This window comes from Eumetopias jubatus, unplaced genomic scaffold, assembly GCF_037043125.1.
Source record: "Eumetopias jubatus isolate StellerSeaLion01/CBP00866 unplaced genomic scaffold, mEumJub1_p1.0 scaffold_13, whole genome shotgun sequence".
NCBI lineage: Eukaryota > Metazoa > Chordata > Mammalia > Carnivora > Otariidae > Eumetopias > Eumetopias jubatus.
Window position 1 is genome coordinate 55,743,337 of NW_028274819.1, and position 25,436 is coordinate 55,768,772.

The 25,436-nt window shown below is 42.6% G+C and overlaps 1 protein-coding gene across 2 annotated transcripts in view; it reads left to right on the forward strand.

The window, feature by feature from the left end:
• The window catches only part of PPME1 (protein phosphatase methylesterase 1), an 88,116-nt gene that overhangs the window by 60,687 nt on the left and 1,993 nt on the right, over window positions 1–25,436 (forward strand). Inside the window, exons 9-14 of one of the 2 annotated variants that reach the window (XM_028115869.2) lie at window positions 1,860–1,983; window positions 10,235–10,364; window positions 11,736–11,780; window positions 15,401–15,465; window positions 16,089–16,156; window positions 17,482–18,698. In XM_028115869.2, coding sequence (XP_027971670.1) covers window positions 1,860–1,983; window positions 10,235–10,364; window positions 11,736–11,780; window positions 15,401–15,465; window positions 16,089–16,156; window positions 17,482–17,500 — 451 coding nt within the window. In that variant the 3' untranslated portion in view covers window positions 17,501–18,698. Of the gene's footprint in view, window positions 1–1,859; window positions 1,984–10,234; window positions 10,365–11,735; window positions 11,781–15,400; window positions 15,466–16,088; window positions 16,157–17,481; window positions 18,699–25,436 lie in introns of those variants that run through there. The other variant, XM_028115870.2, reaches the window with a different exon arrangement.

The window sequence follows — 25,436 nt, forward strand, 5'->3', positions numbered from 1 at the left end:
ATTTTTTTTCCTTGCAATTTATTTGTTGAAGAAATCTGGTTGTTTGCCCTGTAGAATTTCCCACAGTCTGGATTTTCTGATTGATTCCTGAAGGTGTAATTTAACATGTTCCTCTCTTCACTGTATCGTCTGTAAATTGTTAGTTAGATCCTGAGATTTGATCAAGTTCAGGTTTGTTTGTTGTTATTTTGGCTTTTTATTTGTTTATAAGAATAGGTACTGCCATTAGGAAGCATGTAATTTCTGGTTGTCTCTTTTTTTGAGTGTTGATAGCCATCGATGATCATGACCTAGATTCATTAATTCATTCGCACCATCTCATTTAGTCTTTACAGTACCTCTTTAAGATAAGTATTGTTTTATAGGTGAGAAAATGGAAGTTCAGAAAGGTAAGGTAGCTTTCCCAGGATCACACAGCTAGTGAATGACAGTGCTCAGAATCAGTCTCCTGTGTATTTGACTTCAAGTATCATGGTCTTTATGCCTAAACATACAATTTGAGTAGTAATATCTAGTGGACACAATGCAGTCTTTAAGCTGTGAAACTGCCCACTTTTCAATGCCTAAATATTTTGGAATCAGATTTGTTTAAGCAGTGGTAAAGCATTTTGTGAGGAAGTTATATGGCTTGTATTCAGGTAGTTCAGCAATTTTTAAATTTTACCTAGTAGGTAAATTTAAGTGGTGTCTTCTCTTAATATGTAAACTTGTGTATATAGTGTGTGTTTTAATTGTCACATAGATACTAGATAGAACCTTCCTGCCCTTCTTGATGTAGGTGAAATTCTCTTGAACCTCCTAATCCATAGCTGTGGAAATCCAAAGCACATGTTGTTTTTTTGTTATACTACCTTGACCCTAGATGTGAAACTTGATACCTCAAGTCCCATAGAACACCCCCACTTGATAAAACAGTTTGTGAACATATACTTTACTGAGATTGGTAGAGGAGAAAAGGAAGACAAGTTATCACTGTTAAAAATCCACCATTGAAGTTTCACTGACCCTTCAGTTTATCTTAACTTGTTCTCTCTCCTCTTCTCCCTTCTCTCTCCCTTTCAAGAGCAAAATAACAAATACTTCTTTATCATGCAGAACAGACCTTAGTACTAGCTGATGCCTAGGCCCTTGGGACTTTTACCTTTAATATTGTCAGTGTATTTTTTCAACAAGTTCTTTCTAAGAGGAATTATGTTATCAGCGGTTCATATAATAATAATTTTTCTACCTAATTATGTAATATTGTTTTTTAGAGGAAAAACAACAACAGTAATTGGTTGGATCAGATGTTATAATCCCCAAGGTTCAGCTGGCTATGGTTATTGTAATTGTCAGTTTCCATCAGCTAATTGAAAGTGGGGGCCTTTTACCATGCTGTTTAAGCCTTGCTCTATTGTAAGCAGGGTACAGTAGAAAAGTTCCATGCTTTCAGGTAAATTGGGCCTGGATTTGCCTTCCAGCCTCAACTAGTTATGAGCCAGGTGATTTTGGACAATTTTTTTATTTTTCAGGGCTACTTCATAGGATTGTTATGAGGATTATACAAGATAATGTCAATAAAACTCTTGTCACCATGCCACAGAAAATGATTACTCTCTTCTGTGGGTCAGTACTGGTGCAAGAACTGGAAACCAGCCCTTGGAATATAGTCATACCTTCCATGGCCATGACCTTCCACAGCCCTGGTCTATTTCTGCACATTTTAAAGTGCACATTGTTTACATCCTCCTTCTCCCAGAAGCATTAAGTTTTAACTGACATTTGATTGTAAAAGACTATGAGTTTCAGTATCTTTGAGATAATTTGTGTATAAAAGAAAGATGTATGATAGCACTTAAAAAAAAAAACAAACCACCTAGGTGTGAAGGAATTACAAGTCCAGAAGGCTCAAAATCTATAGTGGAAGGAATCATAGAGGAAGAAGAAGAAGACGAAGAAGGAAGTGAATCCGTAAACAAGAGGAAAAAGGAAGATGACATGGAGGTGAGTGAAAGCTGGCATTCTTGGAAGGATGGGGCAGTGAATGGTTCAGAGTGTGTGGGGGTGGTGAGGGGGGTGGTAAGGGGGAGGTGACATGTTCTTTTTGTTCACCATTAGATATTTTAGGGGGTGAAGATGTTATCGTAATAGATATTTAGGTTAACTATAAGATACAAGGCACTTGTTGATAGCTTTGACAAATTGGAACATAAAATTTACAGTATATACCCTACCCTCAAACAGACTGCTCTCTCATCAGATTCTTTCTCACCTCAGTACTTCTGTTCCTATGGTTTATCTCATGAGAAAGTCTGATTTCCTACGCTAAGCCCATCAGATCTTACTCATCTTTCAAGGTGTATCTCCGGGGAAGTTTTCCAACCTCATTTTATATCAGTCCCTCTCCAGTATAGCACTGAGAGTCTAAATGACATAACTTAGCACTTTCTTTTTTGAAGTTGTGGCTAAGTCATAGAATTGATTTTCATAAACCACATTCAAAGATACGATGGTCTCCTGTAGTCATCCCTAGAATGCAGATTCAGCATTCTCTAATTGCACAAGAATTGTCTCCCAACAAAAATAACCTGTGTATTTTGAGCACAGGAACTAATGTTCTATATGAATTTCCCTCAGCATTTAGCTTGAGGGTGTGTGTGTGTAGCAAGTGTTCTGTGAGTACTTGTTGAACACTTGATTTGAGGATAGTAATGGGAAAGAGTGTGTTTTTTCTTGGAAATGGTTAGTGAGCATGAGCAGCAGACTTTCTGGGATGGATTATAAACATCTTACTAATGGTAAGTAATGGACTTGGTGTATACCACATATTCCCTTATGTTTGGAGATGTTACTATTAGCAAGGAGGAGAGGACAATTGATCCTTGAACAATGCGAGGGTTAGGGACACTGACTCCCAACACTGGCAAAAATCCAACTATAACTTTTGGGGTGCCTGGGTAGCTCAGTTGGTTAAGTGTCTGACTCTGTTTCAGCTCAGGTCACGATCTTAGGGTCATGAAATTGAACCCTGTGTGGGGCCCCGCGCTGGGCATGGAGACTGCTTAAAATTGTCTTTCTCCCTCTCCTTCTGCCCCGCTGCACACACCCCCACCCTGCACATTTGCGCTCTCAAGAAAAAAAAAACAACAACTATAACTTTTGGCTCCCTAAAAACTTAATCACTTATAACCTACTGTTGACCAGAAGCCTTACCAATAATATAAGTAGTTGATTAATATATAATTTGTATATTTATATGCATTAAATACTATATTCTTATAATAAAGTAGCTAGACAAAAGGAAATGTTCTTAAGAAAATTACGAGGAAGAGGGGCCCCTGGGTGGCTCGGTCGTTAAGCATCTGCCTTTGGCTCAGGTCATGATCCCAGCGTCCCGGGATTGAGCCCCGCATCGGGCTCCCTGCTCAGCAGGAAGCCTGCTTCTCCCTCTCATGTTCCCTCTCTTGCTGCGTCTCTCTCTGTTAAATAAATAAATAAAATCTTAAAAAAAAAAGAAAATCATGAGGATGAGAAAATACATTGTAGTACTGTACTGTTTCCAAATCCAGGTATAAGTGGACCTTGCACAGTCCAAACCTATGTTGTTTAAACATCAACTGTATCTTTTTTTAAACAATTTTTAATTTAATGAGGATCTTTTGTCATCCTTAAGATAAATATATAATTCTTTATACCTCTTTGGAATTTACAAAAATATAAACAGTGCATGATTAATTTGCCTTCCCTAACTCTGTGGGGTGAAAAGAGATCTTTTCTCCCATGTTAACATTAGTGTAGAAACTTGAGACTCAGAGATGAAGGACTTTCCCAAAGTAATCAAGTAATATTTAGTAGATCTGAGACTCTGATACAAACTGTCAATGACTTTTTGCCTTTTATGTGCTGGGAGCTATACTAAGTACATCACATTTATCATCCCTAGTTCTCATTTTAGCTCTGCATTGTAGATATTATCACTGTTTTACAATTCAGGCACAGATTCTTGCCTACAGACTCCTATAAATGTTGGTGCTAAAACATACCCAGGTCTTCCGGTTTTTAATTCCAGCTCATTTTTCCTTTGTAATTTTTTTATAAGCCCAGTTACATGGAGTTTAGTATACTCCAGCAGTTTTGTTAGGAGGGCAGACTGAAACACATCAGGCAATTAGGAGTACAGCTAAAACAGTCAACCCTTGAGGAAGGACATAAACCCCAAACAACACAACTAGTGTTCTTGCAACTAGTAGATAAACAGATCCTGGACATTGAATGCACAGCATAATAATTATAGGCAATGATACTATGTTATAAACTTCAAAGTTGCTAAGAGACTAGGTCTTAATTGTTCCTAGTACAAAATAAAAAATGATAATTATGTGACATGATAGAGGTGTTAGCTATCCTATGGTGTTGCATATTGCGGCCTATAAATGTATCAAGTCAACACATTGTACACCTTAAACCAACCCAATGTTATATGTTCTTTATCTCAATAAAGAAAAATAAAAAAATAAAATGATGGAGAAAATATTGATAATGTAAATTAAACTTAACTACAACAAGAAAAACAGTCACAACTTCTAAAGCATGGTAGCAGGGGCCATTTAGAGCCTATTAGCCCTTAGGGGATATCTCTGTTATAACTAATATAAAACATGGTGTTTGAAGTGATCCTGAGACATAACCTAAGAGTTCTTACATCCATTTTGCTGTGTAAAAGAAGACAAGATATACGTTGGCAGTGGGGGGTGATGTCTAATACAATATGGTTAAAATACAGAAAAGAAAAGGGAAGCTTTAACCTTTGGTCCTTAAAGTAATAAACTTCAGTTGTCCAGGAGGTATTCCTTTACGCATAAATCTCTTTTTTAAAACTGCTTTATTGAAAGGTAACTCATCCAAAGTATACAATTCAGTGGTTGTTAGTAGATTCACAGGGTTGTGCAACCATTGCAGCAATCTAATTCTAGAACATTTTCATCACTTTTTTAAAAAATGTCATACCTATTTGCATTCTCTTCCCATGTCTCCCCAATATCAGCCCTAGGCATCCACTAATCTACTTTCTGTCTCTGTAGATTTGCCTAATCTGGACATTAAATATAAATGAATATACATAGTCAGTCAGTCAGTCTTGTGACTGGCTTCTTTTACCTTAGCGTAATGTTTTCAAGGTTCATCTGTATTGTAGCATGTATCAGTACTTCATTCCTGTTTATGGCTGAATAATATTCCTTTGTATGGTTAGACCACATTTTTTTTTATCCATTCATCAGTGGGCATTTGGATTTGTTTCACTTTTTGTCTGTTATGAACAATGCTGGTATGAACATTTGTGTACACGTTTTTGTGTGGACATAGGTTTTTATTTTTCTTGGGTATACACCTACCAGTGGAATTGCTGGATGCTAATTCTGTGTTTAATCATTTGAAAAATAGCCAGACTATTTTATATTCCTACCACCAGTGTCTGAGTGTTCCAGTTTTTCTACATCCTTGTCAGTACTTGTAACATTGTCCCTCTTTTTGATTATAGACATCCTAATGGGTATGAAGTGGTATCTCATTGTGGTTTTGATTTACATTTTCCTGATGACTATTGCTAGATACAAGTCCCTGATTTGCAAATATTTTCTCCTGTTATACGGGTTGTCATTTCATGTTCTTGATGGTGTTCTTCGATGATGAAATTCATTTTATCTAGTTGCTGTTTTCTTATGTCACATCTAAGAAGGTTTTGCCTAGTCCAAGGTCACAAAGATTTATACATACGTTTTCTTCTGAGTTTTCTAGTTTTAGCTCTTATATTTAGGTCTATGATCCATTTTGAGTTAATTTTTGTGTATAGTATGAGGGTAGGAGGTGTAACTTCATTCTTTTGCACGTGGATGTCCAGCTGTCCCAGGACCATTTTTTGGTAAGACCCCACTTTCCCATGTAATTGTCTTGCATTCCTTTTTGGAAATCAGATGGCCATAAATGCCAGTTTATCTCTGGACTCTCAATTCTGTTCCATTGATATATATGTCTACCCTTATGCAAGTGCCACTGTCTTCATTATTGTAGCTTCATAGCAAGTTTTGAAATCAGGAAGTGTAAGTCTTCCAGCTTTGCTCTTCTTTTTCAAGATAATTGAAATCCCATATTTTTTTTTAAGATTTTATTTATTTAAGGGGAGTAAGTCGGAGGGGGAGACGAACCATTAGAGACGATGGACTCTGAAAAACAAACTGAGGGTTCTAGAGGGGAGGGGGGGTGGGGGGATGGGTTAGCCTGGTGATGGGTATTAAAGAGGGCACATTCTGCGTGGAGCACTGGGTGTTATGCACAAACAATGAATCATGGAACACTATATCAAAAACTAATGATGTAATGTATGGAGATTAACATAACAATAAAAAATTATTTTAAAAAAGATTTTATTTATTTATTTGACAGAGAGAGACACAGCAAGAGAAGGAACACAAGCAGGGGGAGTGGGAGAGGGAAAAGCAAGCTTCCCGAGGAGCAGGGAGCCCGATGTGGGGCTTGATCCCAGGACCCAGGGATCATGACCTGAGCCTTAGGCAGACGCTTAAGGACTGAGTGACCCAGGTGCCCCGAAATCCCATATTCTTAAGATTTTGTTTTTTTAGGGGCACCTGGGTGGCTCAGATGGTTAAGCGTCTGCCTTCGGCTCAGGTCATGGTCCCAGGGTCCTGGGATCGAGCCCCGCATCAGGCTCCCTGCTCAGCAGGAAGCCTGCTTCTCCCATTCCCCCTGCTTGTGTTCCTTCTCTCGCTTTGTCTCTCTGTGTCAAATAAATAAATAAAATCTTTAAAAAAAAAAAAAGATTTTGTTTTTTTAATTACTTGTTATGTGCCAGACCATGTTCCTATTGTTTTACATACATGAGTATCTTTAGTTTATCCTTACAATAATCTTTTGAGATTTTGTGTTGCCCACTTTATAGCTAAGAAAATAGGCCTGAAGAAGTTAGGTTAACTTTCCCAAGGGACCCACAGTTTATTAGCTGATGATGGAGGTGGGATTTGCATTAAATCCAAGTCTGACTGACACAAAACCTATCTTTCTAAATGCTTTTCAAGTGACGTGTTGGGAAATAATGCAAAGCCTGTGGTTGATGCCCTTGTGTGGAGAACTACATCCTGCCCACGTGAACATCCCAGGATGATTGGTAGCCAGCTTTCTGCCTCTCCTATCCAGCAGTTAGATCTCATTACATCGATCTATTTTTTTTTCTTTTCTTTCTTTAGTTGTCTTTTTTCAAGCTTTTATTTAAATTCCAGTTAGTTAACATACAGTGTAATATTAGTTTCAGGGGTAGAATTTGGTGGCTCATCGCTTATATACAATACCCCATGCTCATCACAAGTGCCCTCCTTAATATCTATCACCCATTTAACCCATCCCTCCACCTACCTGCCCTCCAGCAACCCTCAGTTTGTTCTCTATAGTTTAAAGAGTCTGTTTTCTGGTTTGCCTCTCTTTTTTCCCCCCATGTTCATCTGTTTTGTTTCTTACATTGATCTGACTTATTACCATTTGTCAGAGGAAGGAATCTCAACTAAATTAACTTTATGATCCAGCTCTCCAGAGAGAGGATATATTATTATAACCCTAAATACAGGAGCAACTCTAATTATATCCAGATTTTTTCTTTGTTTTTATATTTTTAGTACTTGAACTCCTTTTTTAAAATTTCTTCTTCTTTTTTTTAAAGATTTTATTTATTTATTTGAGAGAGAGAGAGAGACAGAGCACAACCAGAGGGAGAGGCAGAGGGAGAGGGAGCAGACTCCCCGCTGAGCAGGGAGCCTGACATGGGGCTCGATCCCAGGATCCTAGGATCATGACCTGAGCTGAAGGCAGATGCTTAACCATCTGAGCCACCCAGGCACCCCTTAAAATTTCTTTTTATAATATTGCTATCCTTGGAAGTTCCCTTACTTTAAATTTGTCATTTGCGTATGAAGCACAATGTATATTTAGGAAGGTTTTACTGTCTCCGACTGTGGAATCTATTAGAAGTGGCTCATAAGTGTTGTACATGCATTGTTTAGTGAGAACTAGAAGACCCAAGTTTCCTGACTACCCATCCAGTGATCTTTTTTACACCTCATAGAAGTAGAATCAGTGTTTGTCTTTTTGTGACTGGCTTATTTTAGTTAACACAATGTCTTCAAGTTTCCTCTATGTTGTAGCATGTGTCAAGATTTCCTTCTTTAAGCCTAAATAATATGTATATAACACATTTTGTTTATCCATTCATATCGATAGATATTTGGATTGTTTACACCTCTTGACTGTTGTCAGTATGCTGCTATGCACATGGGTCTGCAAATATCTCTTCAGACCCTGCTCTCACTTCTCCTGGCTGTATACCCAGAAGTAAGATTGCTGGATCTTATGGTAGTTCTACTTTTAATTTTTGAGTAACTACCATGCTGTCTTCATAGTGATTGTACTATTGTATAATCCCACCAACAGTGCCCCAAGTGTTCCAGTTTCTCCACATCTTTGCCAATGCTTATTTTGTCTTTTTTGAGAATAGCCATCCTAATGGGTACAAAGTGATATCTCATTGTGGTTTTGATTTGCATTTCCCTAATGGTTAGTGAAGTTGAGTATCTTTTTGTGTACTTATTGGCCATTCTCTTCTTTGGAGAAATGTCTGTTCATGTCCTTTGCCCATTTTTTAATCAGGTTATTTGATTTTTTGTTATTGAATTGTAGGAATCCTTTATATATTCTGAATATTGACCCCTTATCATATATATGATTTGCAAATATTTTCTCCCATTCCATACAATGCCTTTTCACTTTGTTGATTGTGTTCTTTGATGCACAGAAGTTTTTAAGTTTGATGTAGTCCATTTGTCTATTTTTGCTTTTGTTGCCTTTGCTTTTGGTGTCATAACCGAGAAATCATTGTGAAATTCAATGTCATGAAAAGCTATATGAAGCGTTCCTCTATGTTTTCTTCTAGAAGTTTTATAGTTTTAGGTCTTATATTTAGGTGTTTAATCTGTTTGAGTTAAACTTGTGTATTGTCCAACTTTTTTGCATGTGGATATCCAATTTTCCCAATACCATTTGTTAAAAAGACTGTTCTTTCTCCATTGAGTCAACTTGGACCCTTGTTGAAGATCATTTGGCCATATATGTGAGAGTTTATTTCTGGGTTCTCTAGTGTATATACCAGTACCATACTGTTTTGATTACTGTAGCTTTGTAATATATTTTGAAATTAGAGAGCATGCATCTTCCAATTTTATTCTTTTAAAAAATTGTTTTGGCTGTTTGAGGTCCCTTGAGATTCCGAATGAACTTTTGATGAGTTTTTCTATTTTTGCAAGAATGTCATTTGGATTTTGATAGGGATTGTTTTGAATCTGCAGATCACTTTGGGTAGTATGGACATCTTAACCATCCAGTGATCTCTAACACAATATGTTGGTGTCTCTTGTTCACTTCTAGATTTTCATATTGTGGTAACCACAATATGAAGTATCCCAATTATTTATTTCAGTTAAAATATTTCAGATTTTCAGTGATGAAGAAAAGTATAGAAAATCATATATTTGTTCATCTTGTATTTGATGAGTACATACTCTGTGCCTGTCTAGTATGTATCAGGATTTAACAGATACATTTTGTAATATTTGTGTCAGATTTCCTTTTTCAGATTACTATTGCATGAACATGATACCATTATCATAAATCAAAATATAAGAAAAAATGCTCTGCCAACAAATCAACATATTTTCAGTTTTCCCTTCCAGTTCTTTCCCTGTGTGTACCACATTTTTCCAGTAGTAATCCTCACTTAGATGACATGTTACACTCTGTTTCTTTCTCTTAATATTATATCATAAGTATTTTTTTATACTGTACTGTGCTTTTTGTAATTATCCTTTTGATGGATATGTTCTTTTTGTCAAATGGATATAAGAGAAGCTCAGTCTTGGCTACCATTTACTAGCTTTGTGATCTTAAGAAAGTCTTCTAAGTTCACTGAAATTAATAGAAGTAAAAAGTAAACTTCTGGTTATCTAAACATGGAAATTACAACAATAACCTATATCACAAAGCTGTTTTAGTAATTAAGTGTATATGAAAATGTCTGGGACCTAGTAGCCCCTTAATAAGTGCTAGTTTCTTTCCCTTTCCTTTTCCCAGGGACCTAGTTTTTGTCCTCTTCCTCCGGGGGTTGCCCTCAGAGACTCAGAACTTGCTCTTTTTCCTCCAGACCAAGAAAGACCATCCGTACACTTGGAGAATTGAACTGGCAAAAACAGAAAAATACTGGGATGGCTGGTTCCGAGGCTTATCCAATCTCTTTCTTAGTTGTCCTATTCCTAAATTGCTGCTCTTGGCTGGTAAGTGTGTATGTGTGTGTATTAGCTCAGGCTGCCATAACAAAATACTGTAGATTGGGTGCTTAAACAACAAATTCATTTTCTCACAGTACTGGAGGCTGGAAGTTTGAGATCAGGGTATTAGCACAGTGAAATTCTGGTGGGAGCTTTCTTACTGGCTTGCAGACACTGTGTCCTTCCATGGCAGAAGAGAGAGCAAAAGCAAACTCTTTGGTGTTTATTCTTAAAAGGACACTAATCCTGTCATATGAGGGCCCTACCCATATGACCCCATTTAATCTTTTTTTCATGTTTTATGTCTTATATAACTTCTTGTAAATTATATTTTTTTAATTTTTTAATTTTTATTTTGTTATGTTAATCACCATACATTACATCATTAATTTTTGATGTAGTGTTCCATGATTCATTGTTTGCATATAACACCCAGTGCTCCATGCAGTACGTGCCCTCTTTAATACCCATCACCAGGCTAACCCAGCCCCCCACCCCCCTCCTCCCTCCCCTCTAGAACCCTCAGTTTGTTTCTCAGAGTCCATAGTCTCTCATGGTTCGTCTCCCCCTCCAACTCCCCCCTCTTCATTTTTTCCTTCCTACTATCTTCTTTTATTTAACTTAATTATTTCCATGTCTCCAAATGTGGTCACACTGTGGATTAGCCTTCAACATATGAATTGGGTGGGGGAGATACAATTCAGTCCATAGCAGTGTAGGTATATCATCATCTGAGTATCCTTGTTAAAACTACTCACCACATGGGGGCACCTGGGTGGCTCAGTCGGTTAAGCGTCTGCTTTCGGTTCAGGTCGTGATCCCAGAGTCCTGGGATTAAGCCCCATAGGGAGTCTCCTTCTCCCTCTCCCTCTGCCCTTCCCCCTCCCCCCTGGTCACTCACTCACTCTCTCTCAAATAAATAAATAAAATCTTTAAAACAAACAAAAACTACTCACCACATGGGTAGTAACTTCCAAAATAAAGTACCATCCTCACTCATTTGTGCTCTTCTCCTCTCACCAAATCCCTGATCCTAACTAAGCACAAGCATCTATCTGAGATAAACCTAATTCTGGCCTGCCTTCAATCCCTGGTTAAGCACAAGTTCTCCTAGAGTGGTGTAAAGATATTCTGAGTATAATGGAAATTTCAGAAATCAGTTTAAATGATCCAAAAGATTATAGGGGCCCCTCATTCTGGAAAGCTTCATGTGGTGAGTATATACCCTCAAGGAGTTAGGATTGGCATTAACGTGAATTGAGAATGTCATCATGTTTACAAATTTGTAACGATTTTTACTTCATACTTGAACAGCAAAACCTGTTTCACACAACCTTTTCTAGTAAGCTACTTCTGGATTCTCCTGTTTTGTTCTAGGTGTTGATAGATTGGATAAGGATCTGACTATTGGCCAAATGCAAGGTAAGTAATCAAGAAATTATGTCCAGGGATGTCTGGGTGGCTCAGTCACTTAAGCATCCCACTTGTGATTTTGGTTCAGTCCATGATCTCGGGGTTGTGAGTTTGATCACCATGTCGGGCTCCACACTCAGTGGGGAATCAGCCTGGGCTTCTCTCTTTCTCCCTCTGCCCTTCTACCCATTCATGCTCACGTATGCACTCTCCCTCTCTCTCTCTCTCTCTCAAATAAGTAAATAAATCTTTAAAAAAAAAAAAAAGAAATTATGTCCCTAGGTCCTTCTCTGAGGGCAGAGTCATGTGGAATTAATGTTCTGAGATGGTGAAATGCAATGGAAAGAGCATGAACTTTAGAGTTAAGCCCAAACTTGACATCAACATCCACTCCTGACCCAAATATTTCCCTTTTCTGAGCTTCAATTTTTTTTCCTACATCTAAAAATGAGACTTAACTCCCATCTACATCTCAGGGTTGTAAGCATTAAAATGAGGCAATGTCTTTGCAGAGTATATTATAAACCATAAAGTACCCTATAAATATATAATATTGTGAAGGAGATATTCTGAATACTGATCAATATTTTCATCATTGTTGGAATTCTTAGGAAAGGGAAAGGTCCATGATAATTGGGATGCAAAAAGATGTAAACTATGTTTAGAAGACAGCATGGTGAGGTGGCAAAAGTAAAGACTCTGAGGTTGGGAGTACTACTACTTTCCTTCTCATTTGATGACCCCAGGCAAGTTACATGACCTGCCTTAGCTTTAGTTTTCTCAGTCTATAAAATGAAAAAGTTGATGGCAGCTTCACAGGGATCATGATGTATAATGAGTAGAAAAGTAACATATTGTGCTCAGGTCCAGGTATGTTGGCCAGATGGAAGTGGAGGCTCTTGGTTTAGTATGGATGAAAGGCTTGGTAAAGGCGAAGTCAGTAGGCACTGGTATCTTTTAGGTTATGGGAAGAAGAGGTGCTAACTCCAAGGCCAAGGTTTCAGGCTTAAGCAGATTCTGTTCTTGACCTCCCTTTTTGTCTACTTATTCTCTCTGGGCAATCTCATGGCTTTTATTTAGGCCCTGATAACTCCCAAAGCTAAATGTCCAACTCATACCTCTCTCCTGAGCTCCATACCTGGCCCACGTGTAAAACCTACTGGACATCTCTACTTGGATGTTTATGGTCTCAAACTGTTCTTTTAGCTGTCCTCAGGCTCTCCACAGAAAAGGGGGCTTATATTTCTTCACAATAGTTGTTCAAAGGCTCCTGAATGATTTATTACATTCTGGACTCAGGCACTCCTACCCTCCTCCTCTTCCAACACATAGTATCCTGAAGCCTGGAGGAAGATCATGGCCTCGGACGGTGTTTTATGGCACTGATGCTGGTAATTCTGAGTTTAGACATCTTTCCTTAAATTCAATTCAAGCAAACCTTTCCTAAGCAGTCTTTCTGTGTAAGACCTATGCTTAATGCTGGACAGACAAAAGAATCAGATATGGCCCCTGAGACTATCTGAAAGCAGTTGATCTGGACTAGAATAACATTTGAAACCATTGTGGATCACCAGTCTTGGAATCAAACGGTCCTGGCTTTGAGTCAGTGTTACTAGTGTTCTGGCCTGAGTGAATTGCTAACTTCTTTAATCCTGAGTTTCTTCATCTATAAAATAGAAATAATGCTAGATCTCGATACATTTGTATGGTGTTTAAATGCGAAAATGTGTGTGAAGTAAGAGTCTGACAAATGATGGCTTCATTATATCCAGGAAGTACTCATGATTCCTCATTAGATGCCCTGCCATTTCCCCAGTAAGGATTATGCCAAGACTACCTTCTCTTTCAGAGCATCCTGCGAGTATAGAAAGTAAATGGCTGGAGTGAGGGACATCCCATAAGACAAAGGGAAATGGCCAAATTGGCACAGATTGCAAACACAGCCTCCCAGCACTGTTTAAACCTGCTGAATTAGTTATGGATTTCTAGAAACCTAGCACTTGTTCATGATGCAACCTGGGTAAATAATTTAGGCTGTCTGAACCTAAGGTTCTTTCTCTGTAAGATGAGAGAGAAGGGCTTCATAGAATAATTGTGAGGATTACCCATAATCATTTTATGTGTACCAGGCGCAGTGTTGTTAGTGTGTGTGAGTTCTCTCTGATTCTTTATACCCACTCTTCCAAAGAGGAACAAAAAATTCATCCCTAGACATCAAGCCCAGAGTGGTTGGGGTTATAACTGTTATCAGGTCATTCAGTTATCCATTCAAGACTTACTAAGCACTTACTCAGTGTCTAGCCCTGTGTTGGGCCCTGTTGGTATTAGGCCCTGTTCTTACAGAAATGACATCCTCCTGGGGAGGCAAGCACCAGTGGCATATAAAATATAAGCTTACAAAACAAGCAGGGCACAAGCTGCTCTGTGTTTGAATCCAAATGTGTTAGCTGTAGTACATTAAGAGATACAAGAGAGGGGACTAGGCTGGACTAGGCTGGAGCACCCAGAGGAAGAATACTGCAAGAGGAAGGGCATAAGCTGGGCCTTACTGAATAGAGTGGTCTTAGTTCCTCTACTAATTAAATAAGCAGCCTTGGGTAAATCACTTCACTAACCATGGTATTAATTTCATCATCTCAGGAAAGAATTTTGGCATTTATACTGTTCAATATTTATGGGGTAGATTTGAGAATCAACTTAAAAAATGGATAGAAGAGTATTTTGAAAAAAATTTAAAGCACTGTGTAACTGCATTAGGAATCCTGGAATATGTTGACCAGAAGGACTTCCAGAGCATGCTGCCTTATTTTGTAAATGGAGCCACTTAGGCTCTGAGAGTCTGCTGTCTCTACTTAGGGGAAGCTGTGGGTCCCATATCCTTTAGTCTGCTTAGGGATCTTGCTTTATCTGTCATCTCTTTTCACTCCTAATAACTATCACATTAATGGTGAGCTTACAGTGTTCTACAAGGCAGTGTGAGAAAGTGGTTAGTACAGTCTGGCATATAGTTAAACACTCAAATGGTAACATATTATTGTAATAATAAATTTCAAAATCCTTAAAATAGCTTACAAAACCCTTCATGGTATGGTCCCTGCTTTCCTCTTTAGCCTCATTGTTAACTCTCAGGAGTTCCATGCCAAACTTTTTATTTCCAGGAACAAATACCATTTCATCCTCCTTTCCTTTGTGTAGGCTATTTTTTTTTCCGGGTGGGAAGCCTTCCTATATCCTTATTTGATTGTGAAGCTTCCTTTCCTATGTTCTTATAGTTCCATGTGCTCAGTTTTATCATAAGAACTACATGCTACATTAAAATGTTGTCTTTTGTGTTCTCCTACTAGACTATAAATCCCCTGAAAACAGGAACTGTTTCTTCCTATGTCTGGCCCAAAGTAAATGCATGCTAAATAGTTACCAAAGTTAAAAATGAAGGGAAAATCATTTGTTCAAGGTTATAGCTGCAAGTATTACCGTCCTCCTCAAACCTTGGTAATTGGGTCCAGACTGTTGGGGAGGGGAGTAGATAGGAAGGTCCTGGACTCCTGGAGTGGCCTGTGAGACCACAGAGGTGGTAAGGAGAGGGCCATTTTAGTCCCTGAGGTCACCTGGATTTGTTTCCTCTCCAGGAAAGTTCCAGATGCAGGTCCTACCCCAGTGTGGTCATGCAGTCCATGAGGATGCCCCAGACAAGGTGAGTCTGGTCCTCTGTGACTGTAAAAGAATAGCTGTGAGTCACCTTGGCTTTCACAAAAAATAGTACAAGCCTCTGAGTCAGGCTGAGTTGCCTGCAGTGACCACTGTTGGGGCCTATTCAGATATGACTCCACCATCTCCCCAAACCTCTCCCTGGCGACTGCTATGGTCTTGGCTTTCTCTGTATGGCCTGAGGAGCTACTGGCACCCCGCAATTTCACCCCAGGGCCCTCTGGTTAAAATCTTAAGTTCTACTTCTCTCTTTCCCCCAAAACCAGGTGGAAGAGGGGAAAATTGGGATAGAAACTACTCCCTAAACTACAGTCACAGTTAGAAGTTAATATACTCTCCTATAGAATAAGATGCTTTTTAACTCTCAGGGAATAAATAAGCCTTCACATCATTCCTCTTGACTTCTCTGGAGCTATCTTTGGCAAGGTTGGTGGGGAGGAATCTTCTAGCCCTGCCAGGACTCAGTTCCTTGAGGTTTCAAGCTTCCCAGATCTGTAAGATCCATGAGTCCACTACAGAGCCTAACCTTCCAGTAGAAGCCCACAGGACCTCCAAAGCTGAGCCCCATTGCTAACATCATATAGCCTGGAATATCTCTCCCTTTCCCAGGTAGCTGAAGCTGTTGCCACTTTCCTGATCCGGCACAGGTTTGCAGAGCCCATCGGTGGATTCCAGTGGTAAGGAAGTAACAAAGGTTTAAGGAGCCCCGCAGTGCTGACCAACTCCAACAAAAAGATATTTGCAGCATTGTAAATATCTCTGCCTTAGCCCTGCCTGGTTTGGGTCACCATGCGTTTCTTCTTCCTCCTCAACACAGAGCCCAGCGTGGTGTTTCTACAAACCTGTGGTTGATTGTTTCTGTGTGCTTTGGTCCAGTGGGTTGTTGCTGAGCTGAGATTAAATTGTGCCTAGTCCCCACTCCACCCCACTTCTTAAAGAAATCCCCCCTCTTCTTGAGGTGCCTCCTTCTCTGAGGAGGCTAGGATGGGAATCAGTCTTTTTCCAGAGTCTTAGAGAAGTTCTGTATGCCTTCTCCTCCTCTGCTGCTGAGGAATGCTGGGCAAGCCATGGGAACTGTGTGGAGATCCAGAGCAGGGTTTTCAACCTCAAAACTGTTGACATTTGGGGGCCTGTCCTGTGTATTGTAGGATGTTTGACAGCATCCCTAGCCTCTATCCACTAGAAACCAGTAGCACTCCCACATACACACACAAAGTTGTGACAAGCAAAAATGTCTTTAGATGTCACCGAATGTCTCGAGGGAAACAAAATCACTCACAGTTGAGAAACACTGGTTTGAAGGAAAAAGGATGCCTCTCATCCTAGGAAGCTCTTCTGATTAGGGAGACACAGTTAGACTCTTTGTTGAGGAGGAGGAGGAGGAAGAGAGGCATGATTACCCAAACCACACAGTCCTGGCCCCACCTTAGGGAGCGCCTAGTCTGTGCTGCAGTATGCACTGATCCTCAGAGAGCCCACGAGCCTGCTGAGTCATACCTGCCAGTTGGAAAGTCTCCTGTCTGGTTTTGGTGAAGGTCCGGGGGAACTGGTTCCCTACCCTCAGGAATTTGAAGAAGAAATGTTGAAGAAAAGAAAATCGTTTCTGCATTAGAGAACTCTGAATGCCAGGACCTGGGAGGGGAGGGTGATAGGCATTTGGCGGTGATGACAGGAGCCTGGTACGGTGAGCCACATGAGTGACTGCCTCGTGCTGAAGCACTCCTCAAGCAACTAATCGTTGATGGATCCCAGGAATCAAAAGCAAAGACTTAGTTGTTCTTGATAGTAGTGTTTGGAGCCCCTGGACCATTTGGTCACATCACCAGTTCACAGAGAGCAGAGCCCATGTCTAGACCTAGATGGGGCTGTGGGGAGGTTGGACAGATCTGCAAGGGCCTTGGTGGTCATGAAGGGTCCTGGGCTTCCTGGAAGAGAAGGGGGTGAGCAGGGGAAAGCTAGTAACGGTCACATTTGTTTTCCCTTATCTTTCCACTCTTCACAGTGTGTTTCCTGGCTGTTAGTAACCTGCTGTCCGTCCCTCCCCCAACATTGAGCTCTGTTGTAACTACATCGCACCAGAGGCCACTGTGATGCCGCTGTCTCCTCACCATCCCGCCCGACCGTGTGACACCGGCTCCCTATAGACGGGCTTCCCCAGATGTACAAACCCTTTTGTGTATTCCTGCCAAAAGCATTGTTTTCCAAGGCCTTCGACCAGCCTCGGCCTCCTTAGTCCAAGGCTCCCCAGCTCACACCCCTTCCCTGTTCAGGGGTAGCCCCTGCCTGTTCTCCCTGCCTTGCCTAGGGTGAAGCCTCCATCGGAACTGCCACCCTGGGCCCCTATTCCTGATATTAGGCAGTGCACCTGGGTCCAAATGTCTCTCCAGGCTCAGGGACCTCCATTCCTTGAGATTGTTCTTGGCGTGGTCCTGCCCTACCTCACGGGATGGACCATGCACAGGGTGGTCCTTATTGTCCCCTTTCAAATAAAATACCAGTCAGGTATCTTTCTATCCCAGTCTTACTCTTCCAGGCTTGGAAGACCCAGAGAGGCCAGGATCCCATCCTTAGAAATAGGGAGGCGGTGGTGGATAGCATCACAAGATACCAGCCTGAAAATCAGGTCCAGTCAGTCCAAGCACATGGCCTCCCATCTGGGGAGAGCCCACTGTCCCTCTCCCACATGTCTGGGCACCTGCCCTGGGCTGAGGCCAGGCTGCTCCAGGGGCCTCTTGAGCCCTCACCTGCCACAGAGCAACCCAGGTTTAAGACAGCCCATGCACAAAGCCATAGGCTAAAGCCTGTGGAGTTGTTTTTAAGAATCAAATTTAACCATTTTCATAATTGGTTCCTGGAGGTGTGCAGAGTGCCCACTTGCCTCTTCTAGACCCACAGCTTATCTTCACCATTTGTGGTTTCCATGTCACTCTTCATAGAAACAGCACAGCCCAGCACCCTCGCTCTAGGCCCTCTTCCAGCTGCCCCCTCCCAGCACTGCGGCCTCCCCCTGCTGCCCAGGCACGCCGTCTCCAAGGGCAGGAAGGGCCGGTCTCCTGCAGCCCATCTTTTCTGTGACTGTCTTAGGTGATGCGTAGCCCCCTCCACCTTTCCACCCAACAACTATCCCTGTCCTGCTGCACGGTCCAGAGTCTGGGACCTACTTTCTTTCTTTGTTATTTATGATCTTGTTTAAAGAGAATAAATATCTCCCAACCTTTATCGATCTTGTCTTTCTCCAGGGAGTTGTCCTTATTTCTGCCGATCTGGGGAACGGGACAGTTTGTTGGATTTAGTCACCATATGTCTCCAGAAACCCCTTTCCTGAGCCCATCAGCATCTTATGCTCTGCCCGCTCCTCACATCCAGAATGCCCAATGGAATGGGCAGAGCCAGCCTCCACTGCAGCTAGGGAGACCTGGATTCCAGTCCCATTCTTCCAGTTATGTGCTCTGTCAACTCTGGCCCAGAACAGGACAGTCTATATGCACGGTTTATGTGAGTTCCGACACTCATGGCTTCACATCTGCCAACACCAGCACCTTGCCCATAACCCAGATCATCTCCTGAGCTCTAGATGCTTAGGTCCATCTGCCTCCTATCTCCCCCAGATGACCAAAAGCCACTCATATTGACCAATCCTAAAACTGAACTCACCTTCCCCCTAAAATTGTTCTTCCTCCTGTGTTTCCTTGCTCAGTAAGTGGTACCACTATCTCTCTATTGTCCAAACCAGACAGGCTGAACTCTTTACATGGCTCCCTCTCTCACACCTGTATCCAACTTACCACCAAACCCCTCCCCATGCTCTTTTTTTATGTCCCCTGTTTCCCATCCCACAGCCCCTGCCATAGCTTAGGCCTCATCTGTCAGCTAGATCACTCAGTACCCCTGCTGGTTTCCTGCCCTCCCTTGGTCATGCTCTACACACTGTTGGAGTCTTCTTCCTATTAGGCTGTGGAGCCAGGCTGCCTGAATCAGAACCCAAGGCCCACACCTTACAAGCTGTATGGGATAGCCGTTACTTTCTCTCTTCGTGCTACAGTTTCCTCCTCTGAAAAATGATCCAACAGTACCTCCCTCACATGGTCTTGAGGACTATGTAAGTTAATATAGGTTAACTGGCTTTCTCAATAACCGGCATAGGGTAAAGCACTTAATAAATAGTTCATGTCATGTCACTGCTATATTGTACTTAAGACCTTTACTCAAGAGTGGTCTGTGGACCAGTAGCATTGGTATCATCTGGAAGCTTGTTTGAAGATTTTGTCTACCCCAGACCTATTGAGTCAGAACTGATCTGCGTTCCAACAAGCACATTAATTCTGAGAAGTTCTGGTTTAGATGTTCCCTATTTCAGGGTAAAGCATGAGCTCCCTAGCAGAGAAAAAAAGTGCCTTGTGTGTCATGTGATTTCTCCCACCAAGCTGTTGGGGGGGGAGGTGGGAGAGGTGTGTGTGTGGGGGGGGGGGTCCCTTTACTGGGCTGTGTGCTCTCTGTCCACAGGGGGGCAGCATAATCACATGGTTTTCAGGAAACACATCAGCACTTCTGTTCACCAGGCAAGTCATAGCAGTCATCAAATTTTGAGGGTCATCTAATTTACTTTAAACACATCTCATTTAATTCTCACAGCATCTCTATGAGGTAAGTCATGTTATGTTCCTTTTACAAGCAGGCAGACAGGTCCAAATTCATACAGCCCAGGAGTGGTGGTGTCAGAATTAAAACCTAGGTGGTTTCCTCTCCACACTGCCTCCTGGACAATACAGGGGACCCTGAACAGAGGTCATTTTGGTCTAGATACTGTTCTTAAAATAGCAAGAGGTTGATGACCAGAGACTTGAGGCTTCTTCAGCCTTGATGGATGGAGACTGAGAATGAATGATATGTTGAGCTTTGGGTTAGGTTCTGTGCTAGTCACTTAACATCTCCTTTATCTTTGTATCCTTGTGAAGTATAGGCACTATTATCTCCACTTTAAAGGTAAGGAAACCGAAGCTCAGAGATGTGAAATGACTAGTCCACAGCCATGGCTAGGAGGTGGCAGCATCTTTGTCTACTGAGTGTTCCATTGTACCCCAGCAGGTGAAGCAGGAGAGCTAGGTTCTTGTCTCACAGAGTCCAAGAATGAATCTCGTGGACAAAGAAGAGTGAATAAAGCGATAGAGTTTTTATGAAGCAAGGGTACAGGAAAAAAGCTCTCAGGAGTGACAGCAGGCCCGACAGGGTTGCCACTGAGGGCTTTTAGGGTTGGTCTTTTATTGAAGGCTAACCAGGGAACTTAAATCCTTTTAAAGACTCTCTTGATAGCACCATTGAGTAAGGTCTAGTGATAACACCTTTAATGGCTTACCTTTTTTTTTTAGGGGCCAGTAATTCTTTGCTGGTCACAAGTAGCCATTATAACAAGACCCCCACCTCTGACACCTAGGGCAAGGGTGGTCTGGTTTGTTCCTTTATCTCTTGTTTCCTTGCACCTCTGCATTTTTGTGATTTTTGTGAGCCTGATCCCATAGCCCCCTACCTGTCTTTCCCTACCTAGCCCTGCCTGTCCCTTTTCACATAGCATATCTTTAATGAGCACCTGCTATGTGCTGGCCATCCCAGCATCCTTGTGAAACCTACAGATCCGCACTATGAACTCAGCAAGGGCATAGAGGAGACCCGGGACCCTCCCTGAGGGATTTGCTACAGAGCCAGAAGGAGCGTATTTGGGTCAAACCAAAGGCCATTCTGTCACACACGTGCACTAAAGAATGTCCAAGGAGAATGTCCTGAAAAAAGAAGGTAGGCAAATTTTGGGGTAGCCATAGATCTATTGGTGGGGGGAGAATCTCAAGATTGAGAGTACTAAAAGGCATGAAAGGAGCTGGGTGTGAATGACTTCTTGGTCTTACCCTCTTCTAAACCTGCGGTTAGGAGCATTTATTTGCTGGCTAAGCAAACCTGAGCACCTGTTCTGTACCAGTCTTCCAATGGACTTTGGAGACAGAGATAAATGAGGCCCTTCAAGTGGGCTCATAGTCTAGACAGACTGTTACAGAAACAGTGACCACACTGTGTAAAGAGGAAGGGGACAACTAAACCTTTTGAAAACAGGTCGGGGGAAGGCTGCATGAAAGAGGTATCATTTGAATTGAGCTTTGAAGCATCATCACAAGGTGGACGTGTAGAAGGAAGGGAAATAAAATACATTGCAGGTCGAGGGGACAGCATATACAAGTCCAGCATTCTTGCAAGTCAGCCTGAGAACTGGTAGATTAGTGTGATTAGTATGGCTGGAGTAGAGGCAGGCAGAGTCAGCAGGAGGCAGGACATAAAGGCCTTGAGTGGCAAGAATGGGGAGTTGTTTGGGGCACCTGGGTGGCCCAGTAGGTTAAGTGTCTATCTTCGGCTCAGGTCATGATCCCGGGGTCCTGGGATCGAGTCCAGTGTCAGGCTCCCTGCTCAGCGGGGAGCCTGCTTCTCCCTCTGCCCCTCTCCCCTGTTCATGTGTGAGTCCTCTCTCTCTTGCTCTCTCAAATAAAATCATTTTTTTAAAGATTTTATTTATTTGAGAGAGCACAAGCAGGGGGAGCAAGAGGGAGAGGGAGAAGCAGGCTCCCCGCTGAGCAAGTAGCTCCATGCGGGACTCGATCGCAGGACGCTGAGCCAAAGGCAGCCGTTTAACCAACCGAGCCACCCAGGCGCCCCAGTAAATAAAATCTTAAAAAAAAAAAAAAAGAATGGGGAGTTGTCAGAAGTTACGGAACTCTAGTATACCGTATAGATGGACTGGTAGGCACCAGACTCCAGGCAGGAAGACAGTAAAGAGGCAGTGTTATCAGTCAGGTAAAACGCAAAGGTATACTTAACTAGGACAGTGGCTGCAGGAATGAGAGAGGAGGAAAGCTCATTATCTTCGAGGTGGAATGAACAAGACAGAAACTCATTTGGACAGTGAGATGCCAAGGACCCTTCAGTTGGATTCAGGGGTCTGTCATCAGAACTGGGGGTAGGGAGTTAAAAGGTCAGGACTTTATCAAGGGAAGAGCAGGAAGAGAGCCTACAACGGAAGTAGAGAAAACAAAAGACAGTCGCACTCTCCCCTGCAGGAACGGGAGTTTTTGAGCCAACTCTTCTGCCCCAGCTGGCTGCCCCACTAGTGGCCAGAATCAACACATTCTCAGCCTGGGTCCAGGGCTCAGAAAGTTATGTAAACTCAAGAGCCTGCCTTATTCCTAGAGCTGGTTTCCTCTCCCAGCAGTTTGCTAGAAAACCCCAGCCTGTAGCCAGGCGAAACCTTGGAAACAGAGGCTAGCCAAGTGGCTGGCCTCTTACACGTGGGGGAAGTAACTGCTGCCCTCCTGCTCCATAAGGTGACAAGCAGATGAGCAAGAGGTATAATCATCATTACTTTATGCTCCATCTGAAAGTTCATGCTCCATAAGGAACACGGAACAGTAGTTCTCTCTGGGGATCCATCTGAGCCATGCCCCCAAACCCTTAGCCAAAAAGACTGTCCCCTTAGCACTTCATTCCTTTGAAATCCTCTTTGATTTCACCAGGGGCAACCCACTTCATATGCAAATATGCTCCTGGCCGTAGGACCCTCTGCCATTCAGACCACAAGGGGAACAGGCCAATCAGGCACCTCCTGGGAAGGGTCAAGTGAGCAAGGGAAGAAAGAAAAGAGCGGGGTGGGGCAGGCTCTCCTTCAAAGGGGGATCCCAAGGTGAGGAAGAAAGAAAAGTCCAGAGAGAAAGAGGTTGGTTAGAAGTAGCTGGTGGGGAGAAGCTTCATGCTCCAGATCCCAGCTCTTCTTCTTCTAGCTGTTTGAATTTAGGGAAGTCTGGGGGCGGGGCGGGGGGGGCTCCTTTTCCTCCTTTGCCAAAAGGGATGATTGTTGTAAGACAAGGGAGATCAAATAGCTGGCACAGAGTAGGTACAAATGTTTGTCTCTTCCCCTAGTTTTGAACTGATTTCATAGTTTTGCTCAGTGTACAGCAGTCTGCCTTCTCCACGCCCCCCTTGCCTTCTACCAGCTTGAGCAGCCGAGTCCCCCAGACGGGAGACTCTTTGAATGGTTCCGCGAGAGGGCAGTTTGTGCTGGCTTCCCTTGGCACTGCTGGACAAGGACCCCCCCAGGATTAACACCCGCTCACTTCCTTCTCCCAGACAGCTCTCCCTGCCCCCTTGTGCGTAAAAGTGCTCCCTGCCCTCCATCAGCACACATTCTCTTTCCATTGTGTTCCCGGGGCCCCAGTGTGGAAGCCCTCTCCGCCCACTTTAGCCGTGGGGTTCTGCCCTTTGTCCCAGCTCCCATGATCCTTAGGGTAACACCACACAGCTTTCCACTTGATTATATCCAATTAGCTATTTTTGCTTCAAGGGCAGGGAGCAGGCCTCCTCGTTTTCTTGGATTTTCGTGGAACACATAGCATGGAGCTGTTCACACAATAGGTGTTCACTGTAGCTCTGCGGAATTGAGGTGATTCATTTGAGTAGTCAACAAATACCTACATCTGATAGGATTCGTAACCATTAGGCACTGGGGCAGGAAGGATCGACCTCTCAACACCTGGGAAGGGGTTGGAGACTCCTCTCAAAAATCACTGGCTTCAGAGACATTACTGCCAATGGGAGCAAAATACCATGTAGTGCAGGCAACAAAAGGCTAGTTAAGATCTTTGGAGACAGACCTAGATTTGAATCCTGCTTCTGCCACTTTATAGCCGTATAACCTCAGGCAAGTTACATGTTCTCTGCCTCGGTTTCTCTCATCTGCAAAATGGAGATAGTAGTACCCATCTCACTGTAAGCATTGAAGGGGACAAGTATACCCAAGTTCTTAGCACAGTGCCTGGCCTACAGTGTATGGCCAGAACGTGGTCACTGGTGATAATGATAATAGTCATTTACTTAAAAGAATATTCTCTGGAGTAAGGCTTGTTGGAGTGATACATAACAGCTCCCTTGGACAAGGCTGTTAGAAAAAAGACTGAAGAACAGTGCAAGAAAGAAAGAAACAAAATTATAAACAAGCAGTGCCCCAAACCACAGTCAGTCCTATCCTGAATTAGCTCCCTACCCACTAAGCACTGTGGGGGCCCCAAAGCATACCACTTCCTAGCAGGACTAGTCAGAGTTTCTGAGGGCATGGAGACTGGTGCAAATATAAAAGAATAAGGCCTTCACACTCTCCAGTTGTGGCACAATGGAGGAACATATCTTTGATAACCACTGAATGGAAAGAGCACTGGTAAAAGAGACAGACGAGGCCTCAGGCCAAGCTCTACTATGTAACCCCAGGCAAGCCACTAACCATTCCAGACCTTGCTTTCCATAATGCCTGCTCTCCTTTCCTCCCTGGGTAGGTGAGGTTCAAGAGGAGTGCTAAAAGTGTTTTTGAAAACTGACAGACTGACCAGAAGTGAGGTGGTACTATTCATAGCTCTAGGGACAGGCATACCCTATGTTTGCACAGCCCTGCCCTTCCTTCCAAGCCTCTCCACACCCTCAGCATCTTGAAGACTTGGTCAGTCTCTCCTTCCCATGAAGCCTCTGAGGAGCTTCTCAGTGCTGTGTCCCTGTTTCCACCTGTGGCTACACTGTCTTATAATGATTTGAGGATCTGGGCAGGGTCAGCATCTTAATTCTCCTCTCCATTCCTGGTGCCTGCAAGGGCTTGGCACGGAGTCAGCACCTTGGCTATGTGATTTGGATAAACAGTGAGGCTACCCCAGGCCACAACGATCCCTTCAGCTCTGGACTGCAGCATTCACTAATTTGTCTCTTACTACATGCAACCTTTTCACGTTGTGCTTAACTTCCATGTAACACTGGATGCACTTGTCTCATCTCCCTACCAGCCATCAGCTCCCAGGGACTGCATCCTGCACCTCTCAGGACCCCTACAACATGCCTGGGCCTAGGCCTGCCCCTGGGAAATGCTTATTGCCAGACAGTTCTTGGGCC